At 39.4% G+C, this 15884-nt stretch overlaps 1 protein-coding gene across 5 annotated transcripts in view; it reads right to left on the bottom strand.

Annotated features, from left to right (window-relative positions):
• Window positions 1-15884, bottom strand: part of csmd3b (CUB and Sushi multiple domains 3b) — a 326622-nt gene that overhangs the window by 249932 nt on the left and 60806 nt on the right. For all 5 annotated transcript variants that reach the window (XM_027286357.1, XM_019254824.2, XM_027286358.1 and 2 more), the window contains exon 2: window positions 647-869. In XM_027286357.1, the coding sequence (XP_027142158.1) occupies window positions 647-869 (223 nt within the window). The remainder of the gene's footprint in view (window positions 1-646; window positions 870-15884) is intronic.

The raw sequence follows: 15884 nt of genomic DNA, 5'->3' as shown, positions 1-15884 counted from the left end.
TAGTTCAATAGCTAAAGGGAAACCACAGTGTCACTGATTGCATGGCAATCTGTGTACTACGGCAGGACAGATCATTTGTTCCACTGCGATAGTGTTACAGTATTGTTTGAGAGGATGCAGCCAAGCACAGATGACATTTTGTCTCTATTTGTTGAAACAACAAGCATTTACTGTATGTTGTTATAAAACAGCATGTGCTTTCTGAGTAACATATTCATCGGCAAAGCTCAAAATGTGAAATTCATTCATTTCTGACCTTGTTTTGACTTTTCTTTTGAATTAATGATCTAACATTTGATCATGTAAACACATTAGCTCGTTACAGCTCATCGCTAACTGGCACATACACAAAGAATTACCTTTTCATAGTTTCAGCTTAAAGAAGTGAAAACTGGCTGCACATCAGTGGTAACCTAATAATAAACAATGGGCTATATTCCATGACAGGTGTTTGTGCAGTGTTTGCCGTGCTACTTTTTCACAGAGATTAGAGAATTTTGAACACAATAATCTGCCGTAAAATAAAGTCTAAATAAAGTGTGCAGGATACCTTTTAAACAGCCTGCTGACATTACTGTACATAATTACTTAGCAAAAGTAAAAAAAAAAAAAAACAAGGTATCATTAAACAAATAACTGATCCTACCTGGTCCTGAAGTTCGCAGGATGCGGGTGTCCATCATACAAGGACAGGAAGTCATATTCTTCTTCTATGGCAAACGATAAGAACATGAGCTGGATTCTACTTCCTTCCTCCCCAATGATGACCCAGGTGCAGTTTGCCCCATTAGGGTAGCCATAGGGAAAGCCTGGTGATTCTATACTGCCATTTCGGCCTTTCAGTGTACCGCCACATGTGTAGATGAAACCTGAAGGAGAGAGAAGAGAGAACATTTCATTTATCTTAACATAGTTTATTCTTGTAATGCGACGTTCTTGTAATGTTGTTGCGTGTAGAGGATAGAGGCAAAAGAGAACAACAAGGACAGGAGGGAGAAAAAAAACATATTTAAAGTTTAGAGTTTAAAATACACGAATGACACAAAAGAACTGGCAATGACAGAACTTTAAAAATCCGTGTGTGTGTGTGTGTGTGTGTGTGTGTGTGTATGTGTTTTTGCGCGACAAAGGGATTGGATGTGTGTACAAGTACACCTTTCTCATGTGTAGTGTTTCTAGTACGCATTAGGCAGTTTGTGTCTCACAGCAAGTGCTGTGTTTGAGTTTTGACAGAGTAACTGCAGGGTGCGCTGATACAATAAGAAACACACATACTTCATTAGTCACACAAAAGAACGCACATGTACATACACACTGCTCCTCTGTATCCATCCAAACCCAAAGGCACTACCTGTTACTACAAGTATAACATAACAGATGTCTTTCATTAATGGAGTGAATAGTGGTGGCCTAGTCTAATATTGGTGGTACGTACACGATTCATTATGACTTTCATGGATAACAAGTAACACTTTGTTTGGATTGTCCGCCTACAGAGTCTTTGTAATATTTCAACTGTTTCACTCTGTAGATGTGTAACAGATTATCCAGATTACATGTAACAAATTCATGAACTTACCCTAACTAAGATGATTTTTGTTTAATCACAGTGGTGTAATATCAGAAAACGTTTGTTGAATCTCAACTAAGTTGTTGGAATGTTACAAAAATCTGTAGGCTGACTATCCAAATTCAAAAGTGTTACTGGTAACAGTCCTAAAAAGTGGCAGTCTGGTACTGAAATAAATTATTACATTAATGTAGGAATAAGCCACAAGTCAGCATGAGTGATACTAAGTAGGTCAGCTTAGGTCTGATATATCTTGGTTCTTTGATGCTGATGTATGATTACATATTTATGGAATATATACTGTAGCTAGCGCTAAAACTGTTGAATCAAGTATTTGTCAGAAAGTTTTATAGCTCTGTGAATTTCAGTTTGTGGTGCTGCAAGGAACAAAATCTTTTCACCCCCCCACTGTCAGGGCACAGGGCAGGGTGAATTTCACAGGAGCACCCCAGGAGCATTGTATTTGTATTCAGCATGAGGTGTTTGAACCCAGGTCCCCAGACTGAAGGGAAACTCAGTTGCCACTGAGCTATCGTTCCACCTGACTTAATGGGTGAAATCAATAAGCGGACAAAGCATTCTCTTGGATTCACCCTGTGCACCCCTGAAAGTTCAAAAGCTGGCTATTTCTTTGTTTTTGCTAATCAGATACTGACAGGTCAAAATGCATGGCAACAATAGGGCCGTGTCAGTCAGCAAATGTGTGTGTGTGTGTGTGTGTGTGTGTGTGATAAATACTAGTAGATCTTAATGGGCTACTGTGCTTCATTATGGCTCCATGTATATGGTGGAAGGCTGGTAGGAGGAGGGTACAAGAGACAATAGGAGGGGAAAAGTAGAAAACTAACAACTAAATCACCTGCAACAGACATTATGTTGACTTTTATCTCTGCCTACAACAGCTGCTTTGCCTCTTCAAGTAAGTACTGTTTCACAAGTAATAATGAATGTCATTATTATCAATATTGGAACACTGCAGAGTGCATTATCAGGCTGTCTTTAAAATTATTATCTATTTTTTTTGTAGTCAGTTGAATCCATTTTAGATTCACCTAACCTATTATTGCTTGTGCTGTATTACAGTATGTATACAACCTTAAATAATAGGTTAAAATGGTTAATAAACTGTTGATGGATATGTAAAATATATCCAAATATACAATATTAACAGACTGTAAGAATTTTCTGTGACTAAGTTCTTATTATCTTTTGGAAAGGATTCTTTACATGAATAAGAGGAGAAGTGTGTAGAACTTGTTTTTATCCCTTTGTAGTTCCTTTTACAAGCTGCTTGTACTGATAAATTAGAAGCAAAGCTTATTCTGGGGCTGTACTTATTTTAAATCTCTCCGGGTTACAGAGCCTGCTAAATGCCTAAATTGTAAAATGTAAATGTAATTGATCTCCTTGGACTTTACGGTTCACATCAGGATCATTATCTTCCCCCTTTGATCTTAATGATCCTTTTATATCAAACACACTACAGGTGTTAGATGAAAACCTTGGAGTGTCCAGGAGTGAAGTTGGGCCAGAGCATTTTTTGCTGGGCTCAATCGATCCCCGATGGAGAAACTCTTCACTTCTTCCACTCCACGGGGGAGACAGATTGCAGACTCAGCTTACAGAGCAGAAACCCTCAGAGCTTGGAGGGATTTAACATCACCCTCCTCAAGGACACTACAGCAAAGAAGAAACTTGCTGTTATATTTGGCTTGATCTCATGTCTTCTTGTTGGGAGATGATGTTGCAAGTCATGTGTACTTCTGAGCCTGTCCCAGCTCCTCAGTTTTATATCCAGCATGAAAAGACAACTCTACAGTAGCTTTTGATGCTGCAGCAGTATGCCTTTGGTCTAATACTCCAAGTTTAAATGAAAGTATTTAATTGAAAATTGCTATTACTGTATGTTTAAAGTCCTTGAACTCATAGGCCCTAATTGATCTCCTCTGAGTGCAAAGCTCAAATCAGGATGATCGTCCCCTTGCCTTTCATGTTTATGAGCCTCGTTATTTACCATGGCAGCCAGGGCCACAGGGACAGCAGGACGATCCCGCTGGATGCTTTTCCAACCAATTATCCAGGACTGAACCCCAACCAAAAACTGTGTGTGTGTGTGCGTGTGTGTTTGTGTGTGTGTGTGTGTGTGTGTGCGTGTGCGCCTGTGTGTGTTTGTCCATCCCTCATTTACCCAGACAATTCCAAGACCATCACAGTGACAGATATAATGACCAATGGCAGTCAGAGCTGCAATTAAGGGCCGGTATCTCTGTCCCTTCACAGCCAATCAAAGCTGAGATGTTGAAGTGCCAAGAGGGACAGGCAGAGCACACAGATATGCACATATACAGAGCTACAAAACTAACTTATCTATATATACAGTACACTACAACTGACATATACGCTCATTACATACAAATCCATATCACTTTTTGTTAGTTTCAATTTTCTAAAAGAAAACAAAGGGCTGGAAAAGACATTGCCTGCCGTGCTTGCTTCCTTCTACAAGACGCTGCAGAAAAAAAATTGTGCACAGCACAGCAAGAATAGAACTTATTGAACTGCCATTTTGGCCCATTTCTGAAAGGGAAGATCCATGTGGTTCCTACGAGGAATTAAATTTAATGATCAAAGTTACACAGGATTTACACTCCATGAAGCAGTGGTTCACCTGAGGACAGCACGTATTCAGTTACAGAGACAAAGGCAGACATATCGGAAGCTAAATCGAATCAATTTATTTTTTAATCAAACTCTTTGTGATGTAACCATCAATACATGTCTGAGATAGCTCTCACATTCTATATAAAATCACAGATATTTCAAATAGTGCTTTATGGATAATGCGTATAGTATAGAGTTTATAAAACATGGAGATGTAGAAGCTTTGAGATATTATCAGAAGTTGAAGCCAGTTGATTTGATGCCTCAAAATAATTTAATTATCAGACTGAATAGACACATTTTTAAGGGTGTACTTAGACCCTGTAATGGCTGCATGCACCTAACTAATACAATTACTTTTATTTGACACACCTTGTTTCAGATAGAATATTGACGATGTAATCTAATTTTTCTTTGGGTCTGAAGAGGAGGTATTGGATATTTTTGCTCTACAGTGTGTAAATATGTTGGGAATTTAGAATGAGCACAATATCCTTCATTTCTTTTCTTTCTTTTTTTTAAGGAATGAGCTAGAAATCTTGTTTACTTTGTATGAATAACCATAGATTGGAACAGAATGATGCTCAGTTTCTTGTGGCCAAATACACAGACTGGCTGATGCATATGTGACAACAATCACAATTTTGTAACCCGGGCCTCCAGCAGTGAAGTTATAAGGACAAGATTCAAGATTAAGCTCACAATAGAACCTTATTACTGGAGAAGAATAAATTGTTCTGCCAGGTAAAAGGCAGGAGCTCGCACAAAGGCCTTATTTTGTCACATGTTTCAGCAGAGAGGCTGCAAATTAAGCATAATATAAAGTGCAAATGGGACTTCATTGAGCGTGATGATGCACTAAGTGAGGTGTTTATTGGACTCCCAGGGGTGAGGTTTAGTTATACACCTACAATTGGACTAGTTAGGAGAATTTAACAGCTCCTAAATAGGACACATGGTTTTGACGACCCAAGGGTAATATTCTGTGGAAATGGTATCTACTGTGGGAATATGGTGAAAAGCAACATTTAAAAAAAAAGCTTTTTAACAACAAAAAGCCATGCCAGCTGTTATTTACACCCTTGAGTGTCCCTGTGAATGTTAAGTACAGTCAATCATACTATGAGAAGGTTGGCGGATGATATCTGAGCAGTCTACACAGTGAATCCTGTTTTTTTCCCAACCTGACATCTCTGCATGGGAGGTGCACAAGATGTAATATGTTCCTTTTTTGTAGCATTTGTAACTAATACTTTTCTTGTCAGGAATTAACATTAAAAACCGAATCATCCATTTTTACAGACAAGCTCTTAGTTATCAGTTTGCTCTTGTGATTCATGATGTTTTTTTGTTTTTTTAAAATGGTCCCTCTAGTGGTTAAAATATGCTTTCGCAAGTGGTGTGATCAACTTTGACACAGGTATGTGGAATCAGGTGCTCAATGAATTCAGAAATACCAAAAACAAGCAGATGTCTGCAGTTCTGTTTTCACCCATAAGGCCCCATAAGGCAAGCATCGGCACCAACAGGCTGTTAAATCTCACACTTCAAATCCTAATTTTAACAACATATATTGACATATTTGAATATTTCTTATCCTGTCTTTTACATTTTTGCTGTGTTTCTACTTTCAATTAACTGGTAAGAGCCAGCTTAAAACCCTGTAATGCTATCAGAAACGAACCCCACAATTTCTAGCCAACAGTTCACATATTGGAAAATATGAGAAAGTCCATCACAATTGTATCTGAACTTAACAGACTGGAGAGTGTATTAGTCTAAATGAAGTAACTTCATTAAATTGAATGGCTAGGATACAGGGCGGGGTGAATAAAGAGCGGAAATAGGGACTGAAAGACAGAGATGGAAAGCAGAATAAACAGAGAGAAAGGGACAGATTTCCCCTCGTTCATCACTGTGCGGAGAATGAAAGGATGATTTAAAACTCATCACTCAGAGGGATATAGGCGAGAGGGGAGAAAGAGAGCGGGAGAGATGGAGAAATATGGAATGAAAGAGGAAGACAGAGGGAGAGAGAGAGAGAGAGAGAGAGAGAGGGAGAGAGAGAGAGAGAGAGACAGTGAGAAGGAGACAGGGGTAAAAGAGAGACTTCTAATTATGCTGACTACCAGACCGAAACTGACAACCCTTCTACACACACACACACACACACACACACACACACACACACACACACACACACACACAAACACACACACACACACACTCAGACAGAAGCACAGGGTCACAGAAAGACAGACATACATGAACACACACACAGAGATTCACACAAACACACTCACATGTACACACAATAATAGAAAGGCACCCATGCACACGTATGAATACAGGCAGATTCTGAGGGATATACACACAAGTTCATGCACCATTTCACAAATACCCATGGAGTCACACACACACTGAGCACAGAGCATGCTACTCTTTGCATAGTCCACCACTCTCCTCACCTCTGCTCCTTTTTATCTCACATGCATATGTATACATTAAAAGCCTCTTACAGAACCCAGACCTTACTGGGTAACCTTTTCCATGATCCCACTGAAAGGGGAAATTAGTTATAGGGCCAAAACAGTTTTTTGTACCATGCTGTAAATATGTTTAGGGGAGGCTGACTTGTTCGGTAGCTATTTTCAAGTGGCCGTTGAAGGAACTACAGTTTTTGGCTCTTCTGCGTTGGCTTTACTTCACAGCCATGGAGGCTGCTGCTAGGCAGACAGAAGAGCAGGTGGAGGTCTGTCTAATGTGCAGAAACTAACACATGTAAGTATTGGTAATAAGGAAGAGGAGTGAATTCATTAATTTTTTTGGCAAAAAGGGTTAGCACACACTTCAATACTGTTTCTTGCCATTAAACTGTGTCACATTTGGAACCAGTAAATGCAGTTAAGATAATTAAAATAACAAAAGCTGCCACCCTCTACAAAGAAGACTACCAACTTTTTAGGGCCACCATTCAAGTCTACAGGGAATGTGTGTTTAATCCTAAAAAGATTTTGGGTGGGGTGTCGCTTGAAGCAATGCATTTCCCCCCCAAAGACTTAAACAGAGATGCTAATTGGAAAACAGTGAAAGATTTGGAATGGGTAGCTCCCAGGTGTGAATATATGCACTGGTACTAATGAGGAACAGGGTTTAGCTGGAAAAGAGCATGCATGCTCAGCAAAACCTTCTCAGGATAAAAGAAGCTTAAAGACAAAGAAGAAAATCTGCTTCTTGAATCAAGTGGATTTAATGAACCCTGATCTGCAATATAGGCTTGATCTCTATCATCAAAGCAATATCTCGTCTTGAAAGTCTTAAATAATAGACTGCAGGAAAAATCACAAGCCTAACAAGTGGCTTATGCTGGTAACTCAGTCGTCACACCGTTTTCAAGATATTCCAAGTTTTTTCAGCACAATTTGTTAGAGACACAAGTTTTCCAAAAGGCCTGGATTCATTTTGTGATTTAATACATCTGTGCTGTGTAGAGTTTGCATGGGCTTCCCTTCACAGTCCAAAACCCAATAAGGTGCACAGGAGGCTCTGAATTGCCAGTGTGAATAAGTGTCTGTCTGGCGTTAGCCCCATGATGTAAGCTGCTGACCTTTCCAGGATATTTTACAGCCTGCATCAGGCCGCAATGAGTGTTTTTCAATTTCTCTAGATAAAAAAAATGCATGCCACACATCAGCTTCAACAGCACTATAGATGCAGGAAAAAGCTGAGCCAATAAAACACAGTGTAGCCCAACAAAAAGGGTGGCTAATACATACAAGCAGGTAGGTACCTACTGGTTTATACCGTGCAGCACTATGAAACTTTTACCTTAAGCCTCAGGATGGAGGAGAACACATCTGCTGCTATTAAAACTTTCCAGAATTATAAAATCCTGCCTCAAAGGATTATAAACTTCCATGTAGTGCCTTCACATCTGACGAACCTTCAAAATGGACTCCTGGTTTTTATCTTCTCAAGGGTACCTGTACCAGCACACCCACACTTGGGCCTCTTGTGTTTTTTTTTGATGCAGCATGTGTCCTTATCCAGAAGGCTAATACACACTGACAGTCTCTGGCCCCCTCAAACCTTTAAAGACAGTGAGTAAAACATCATCATGAAGCGAGGGAAATCATTTAAGGCCAACCAAAATGAATATATCAATGAATAAAAATCTGCCATTGTCATATAGTAAGATAATTGGACTTCACACGTCTTGAAATAAGCTTTATGATTCTGAGGGGATGAAATCAATTATGAAGCTTGTCATTTTCTACAGGGAACCCTATGATCAATATAGCCATTCTCACATGGTGCTGACTACTAAATGAGGAAACAGTAGAATTACCCTATTCTTCATTTGAATGATACCCACGGTACCCCCTCAAGGTTGCTGGGTGTCCCCAGTTCCTACTTGGGGGGGCGGAAATGTCTCCATATGACACATATCTGTGTGGGTGTGCACACATCCTGTAATATAAAATATTACTCTTATCCACAGCTGCAGTGACATTACACCAGCCTCACTCTGAGAAAAATGCCTGTTAAATTCTCTTCAATCTCTTGCCTCTCTCTCTGTCTGTAATTCCCTCCTTCTGTTTGTCCGTCTCTCTTTCATCTCTCTTCCTCTCCCTCCGTCTCTGCCTCTCTCTGGGGACCTCAGTGATACCAGATTCACTTAAAGGGCCATTCCGTCTAATCTCACTGAGTCTCATTTATGATTAAAGAATGGCTTTCCCAGTGGAAGAAACTGACCAATCAAATCATTGCAGACAGACCAACCATCCAATCAGTATTCAGATCACAGCAGCACTCCAAGCTCCAGGGGTAAAATGAGATGTGTGCGTATTTGTGTGCACGACTGCGGTGTTAGTTAATTTCAATAAGCTGTCCGTGTCTCTTAAAAATGACAGTATATGTTCATGTTTCTGGAGGTGGTTTTTGGGAAAGAAATAAAGGAAGATGGAGGAATAGCAGAGGATGAATTCGTTAGTGGGGTGAGCAGAGTGACAGAAAGGTATAGACAAACCAAAAGAGGAACGGTGTGACCAAATGAAGAGTGGAGTAGCAGGGGGCAGACAGGGAGAGAATGAAAGAAGAGAAAGAGAGATAGCAAAGGCAAAACTGCGATAGAGAGAGACAGAGCAAGAGAGAGTAAGCATGTTTGAAACGTCCCATTGGTTCCTGCTGTCAGGAACGCTTGTCAGCCAAGAATTAGACTGCTCCACGCTGCCACTGACTGACAGTTGGCCCGCGGTCTAGACTATACCCTGGAGTGGTTGAGGCTAAATAAGGGAAATGCCTAGAGAGTGACAGAGGGAACACACCGGGCTGAAAATCAATTTATAACACTGTCAGTCAGAGGCAGAGGGGGATGATGGGATAGAGATAAGGAAAGAGAGGAGAAAAGAGAACAGGAGGAAGGGTGAGATGAAGGGTGAGGAAGAGGGGCACACATAAATGGGAAAAAACAAAGATTTGAGAAAAAAGTAAACACATGGCTGTGATCGAAAGAGGATGAAAACAGAGGGGACTCTCATTTTGGGAATCAGGGAGGAAGAGGAAATGGTGAAGAGGAGCGATACAGACGGACACATGCTACTCCGCTTCCAACACTCAATGTGGCCACTGCAGGTGGTGGAGCCTCTTCACATAATACACCACTGTTGAGAAAGAATCATCCTAGACTAATCGAAGATGTCACAAACGCTGGCAGAAAACACTGGATGAGTATATTCATTGTAACTGTCCAGCTGTTCATGTCACTGTTTAAAAAATTCTCGGAACACATGCTGTGACTGCATAACTTTGCATTTAAATATTAATAAGCTAACCTGTAAGAACTATACATACAGCACTTGTGTCAGTTTTTAATCACCACACTATTGTTCAAGGATTTCCTGGTGGAGGGATAACATATTGTAATTATAATTATTACTCCCCTCCTTTAAGCAAATCTAATACAGGGGTTTGTTACCGCTTTTTATTGCTAAATTCATTATATAACACGGCCTCCAGTGACTTGAATTGTGAGATATTAAAGAAGGCATTTTAATTATCCCAACTTGTCTCTAAACACAAAGGGACGTATTTAGACTGTAATAAAAGTGTCCAGAAAAACAGTTTTACTGCCTCCCCACTAGAGTAAAAACTACAACCAAAACAAGGATAAACATTAAATTAAAAAAAGAAATTATTACCAGCAGACTCCACTGCTGTAAAACATAAAATATTTACATAGACGCTAAGCAGGAAAAATAAGATAGTGGCTCAGCATGGGCGAATGTTTGTGCCAACACAGTTTGTGTTCCAAGTGTAAAAACATGTAAAAGGCACAGAGTAGATATGAACCAGATATTATACTATGCTCTGTTTTGACTTTCGTTCATGCAGCTGTGTCAGTTTGGTCTTTCTTTGATACATAATACGGCACAGCTGTTTGTCTGCTTCAAATCAAACTCAGTTGCATTTATTCAACACTAACAGGAAAATGAAAGAAACTGTAAAATATGATTTTGCCAGCAGGGTCAGCCCTTCTATTACTTTCTCAGTGTTCACTAAAATGCTTTCTGAATTGCTTGCTAGCCCATTTCAAATTGACAAGGTCTGTTGTCCCATTAGGCTGTTGTTGTCTAGAGTTATGCTGAGGGTGGAATTACAGGGTGAGACGCGAGTTACACGCGACCCCAGGTGTTAGTGCAGAGTCAGGGCGGTGGGAGTTTAGTGTAGGTGAGTGTGATCAGTGCGAAAAGAGATTGTGGGGGAAGATGAGTCTGTGGATGCCAGGATTTCACCGTTGAACCTTGTGGGGGAGTTATGCGTTTAATTCCTCAACAAAATAAATGTGGTGGACCTTTGTAACCCTGCAGAATACACACCTTCAGTTATCTCTGCTAGAACTTCAAACCAGTTTGATGCAGTATGTGGGCACCCATCATAGTTTAATAGCACAAAGGATGTTACATCCTTTGTTACATCCTTTGTTGTGATAAAGTAAGGCAACACTGTAATGACACTACAACAAAACGCATATGGAATATATACAGATATATACAGAATATAATGCTGGCTATTTAAAAGCATATTTAAAGCTTAAACAATCAATCATGTTTTTTTTACAGCCATGATGACCTTACATCATTTAACTTGAAAAGACCAATCTCTTTATCAATTTTCTGTACAGCACGAATGTATTCAAATTAAAATGGGAACCATCAGAACTGCATATTGTTAGTGAGTTGTAGAAACATAGATTTACTGTTGAAGCCATTTAAAATTCTGAAGGGCTTTTATACCCTTCCAGGAAATTATATGTAAATGCTATAAATTATACGATTCATTGTTACTTTCATCGTAATGCTATTTCACCTTAATGGTTTTTCATTTTAAATGTTATTAAGCTTTCAAAGTCAAAACGCATATCCTCAGTTGACCTGTTCCTTTTAGTGCCTTCCAACTGAGCACTGATGGTAAATGGTGGTATGTTTCTATATGGTACTTATGGTGCTGTACATTGTTCTTGTGGTTTATTACTTAAAGAGTTTTAGCGTTTTCAGCAGTTTTCCACTGTGGTGTTAACGGGATCATACTGTGACTGCGACCGTTTCTTCTACTTACTTGTAATGCAACCGCAGTATAAAAACGTCAGTCAAGATATTTCAGATTGCTACCAGCATAATGACCGCAATAAAATCAATTCATAAAAGGCTCAACGATGCTGAGTGTGAAACAGTTTGTAATAACTAGAACCAGTTTGATCCAAAGGTGTGTTACATTTTTGATATTGGATTTGATTAATCTGTTGAGGAAAATTAGAACAACTTTATGCGTAAAAAAATGTAGATTTAAACATTCAAATGCTGTAAAATTGCAATATTAAGCCATACTATTTGCAGTGTGATGACTTTAATGGCAGCTCAGAAGACTCCTGGCTTTGCACCACCACAACAGCATATGGGAGAGGGGCGAGGAGCAGTATGCAGTGAGGACAAGTAGCGATGGGAATAAGGAAGCACTCACTTTCACTAATAAATTTAAAAAAAAAGATCTGCTTTCTAAGAAAGTGGGTCACTGAGAGCAGGGAATGAATGCTAAGCAGGGGACTGTTTTTTTTTTTTTTGGTAAATATAATCTTGTGTGTATCTGAGCGCTCTTTATGCACAGAGTGAGAGACTTTTTTTGTTTTGTCATCGGTAGAATTCACTGTATTTACACATTGAGAGCTGATTATTGTGCTTCAAGAGAAGAATAAGAAAAGAAGAAGGAAGAACGGGCGTTCTTGTAGTATCCAGAGCGTTTACTATTGATTTTAATCAATCAGCTCATCTTTCTCAGTGCATCTGATGGGCCCTCTCCTGTGTACCCAGACATAAAAACATATAGTGTAAATACATAAAACCCTCCCTGATTGGCAGGTACTACACAGCATAAAGGATTAATGAGACAGAGAGAAACAGGGGGGCAAACGCTGTCTTAGGGGGTTACTATTGATTTGTGTCTGCTGAGTGTCATCATCTTCAATCTGACTAATGAGGTCCTACACACACAAACACACACCAGGAATACACACAACCTTTTTTTCCACTCTTCTTTTACAGGTAAGTTGCTATAAGTCTGTTACCGTAGAAACATGGAGTGAAATCCACCCAACTACTGCACAAGAACGCCAAGCCCTCTCTATGTTTATTTTCCTCTCTGGAACATATCTTTGTCTTGCAGTCACTCCCCTTCTCTGTCTATTATTGTGTTTTCCTGTTGTCCTGACTGCCACTTTCTCATTCTTCCTCTCTCCCCCTTTCTCTCCTCCTCTCCACCATGTAATTTTTCTTTCTCATTCTCTCCCTCTTGTGTGAGAAGAAGAAATTGATTTCAAGAGTAAAAAAGATGACACCAGGTGTGTGATTTTGTCCTCACTCCTCTGGTGAGTCCTCGCATGAACCACAAACACACACATTAAACAAACTTTCTTACTTTCTCTGACATTTGCTTCTGTTTATTTTCTTATCCCTCCCTCTTTGTATAGCAACAGCTGGTATTATACATTTACTGCAGGATGAGTTTGCTAAGAGGGCAATTACTGCACAGGATTCACTCTCAGGATTCAAATTTCATTTCCACTTCTCTGAAGATATAGTGAAGGTGAAGCAAAGGAGGAAAACATGCCAGCAGAGCAAACATTCTGATTCACTCATTTCCCATTACAATTCATATTTAATGTGCACATCATCGCCAAACCATTCTGTCTGTCCCCTGCCATGTTGTTAAGACATCTGTGAGCATCTGTGACCTTGATAATTACTAACAATGGTTGCGTTTCAATTATATGAGATAGATACCCGTGTTTAATATACTGGGTTCAGTGATTTAGGACTACCTTTAAGGTGTCCCAATGAACCATTTTAATGAACAAGTGCCAACCAATCAGAGCAACAAATGACCAGTGTTGTGGGTTACAAAGTAACTCGTTAGAGTACTTTAATTACTTTACTACGTGTAACGTGTAATGTATAACGCGTTAGTTTTGTGCGTTAAGCAATCAGTAACTTTGTTATTTTTTTAAAAAGTAATCCGTTGCTTTAGAAATTTCTCCGGATAAGGAAAGAAAAATTCCAACTGCGGCCTGCTTTTTGTCAGACAGTACTGTGCCACCTGCGGCTGTGTCAGCAGAGGCTCAGCGTTGTGATAATGCGTCTGTGCCCTGCTGACCTACGTTACCTGTGTAGCTTTTGAATTGTGGAGGTACGCACATTATTTTCAATTCACCAGCGAAAAGGACAGGAACAACGTAGCAGTCAAATGCACACTCTGCGTTGGTGAAAAGCTTCTGTCGACCACAAAAAATTCCACTTCCAATTTAAAAAAAACATCTTCATTTGGTTGGATGACTGACGTTATCATTGTCAGGACTTCTCGGTGCATTTAAAGGAGGCTGTGTGTCTGTGTCAGTTAAGTTGCAGCATGTGCAAACGGCTTTTAATTTTTGGTAACGCATGAGTACTCTAACAGGTTTTTATTCATAGGTAACGCTGTAATGTAACAGATTACTTTTAATTCATGGTAATGTTGTAACCTAATTAACTACTTTCCAAAGTAACTATACCCAACACTGCAAATGACCACAGACTTTTGGATCTTCTCACAAGACTACTGGGTGAAGGAAAGGGTTCATGGTCATGATGGTTAACAGAAACCAAAATCAACTCTTAGTAGGAAACTTCTGTGTCCATGTGACATCCTGGTAGAGTTTTGTGATGCTATAACATATAACTCTATGTCCATATTCCTTTAATGCTCATCAGTTAAAAGGCATTTGAACAAATGATGAGCGCTGTTATGTCTCATATCCTCTATAGCTATGGTATATCAGATTAAGAATTTATGACAGAGATTTACACAGCGCATTCAGAGTAAAGTGGGCCAGCTGAGGAAATGAATGTCACGGTAAGCTTGCGTATAAAGCAATCAAAACTCCAAGTGTTCCTTGATCTTTTTCTTTGTACTGTGGGATAAATCTTTAAGTTTGCCTCTACACAAATCAACCGCATGTACTGGAAAATCACTTTCAGAAAGTTCAGGAGAAATTGACTAATGCTGGCCGCTCAACTGTCTCTGTGGGGGGTTGTTGTCGCTTGTTGAGAACACTGATGTTGATCTATCAGGAAAATGTCAAACTAGCGGCTATTAACTTGATCCCTGTTCTGATATTCAAGCATAAAAACACACTGTGAAGCTATTTCTCTACCACACACGCCCTTAATTAAGACATAAAGCAAAAGTAAAACATGTTAAAAATGGGTCAATCTAAATCACTTTGCAGCTGTAATAAACAAACTCATACACACAATGCCACTTGATCACATTCCCATGCAGTATATTCACACACTTAAACATGCGAACAAAAAAAGATAATCAGAAGAATGCAATCTCTCCCCACGTTCCTTCTTTTTGTCATGGCCTCACTAAGTAATGTTAGGACTGGCACACTATAGACACGCACACAGACATTTTCTGCTGTTGTGCAACAAAACATTGGTTAAGAGAAAAGAGTCTCAATTAGTAGCTGAATAACCATCAGTTATGTAACAATCCTGCTGCTTGTCCAGCCAGGCTATTCTACCAGAAATGATTTTAGTCATTAATATATCAAAATAATATGCTTCTGTTTTCCATCTTTCAAACCCATTACCCATCAAACTCTACAGCTACAGGAGTGTAGAAATTACAACAGTAAAAAAAAGAGAAGAGAAGAGAAGAGAAGAGAAGAGAAGAGAAGAGAAGAATAGTTGGGTCACCTGAAGAAGTTCTTATCCTGCACATGAATACATTTATAACATTACATGCAGTACATGCACATGTAACAGCAAATTATACAGTGTGGCAGAGAAGTCATTTAAAAAGCCATTGACGGTTGTAATGCGTGTTCACTGAATCATAGGACTCAAACTTATCTTATGAGATAGCTACTTCAAGCAACACCATTTGGATTCACCCAGTCAACTCTCAACAGCAAAAGTGCATCACAAATCACTGCATGACTTTTTTTTTTACATGAATATTCAGCGTATACTTTCTGTCAAAGTGAAGGCCTGTGAGCAAGGGGAAAGGAGGAAAACAAACATTTGATGTAAACTGAGTCTCACTATGAGGAATTTAA

The sequence above is a fragment of the Larimichthys crocea genome, chromosome XIII, assembly GCF_000972845.2.
Source record: "Larimichthys crocea isolate SSNF chromosome XIII, L_crocea_2.0, whole genome shotgun sequence".
Classification (NCBI taxonomy): domain Eukaryota; kingdom Metazoa; phylum Chordata; class Actinopteri; family Sciaenidae; genus Larimichthys; species Larimichthys crocea.
This window is presented reverse-complemented; position numbering and strand designations above follow the sequence as displayed.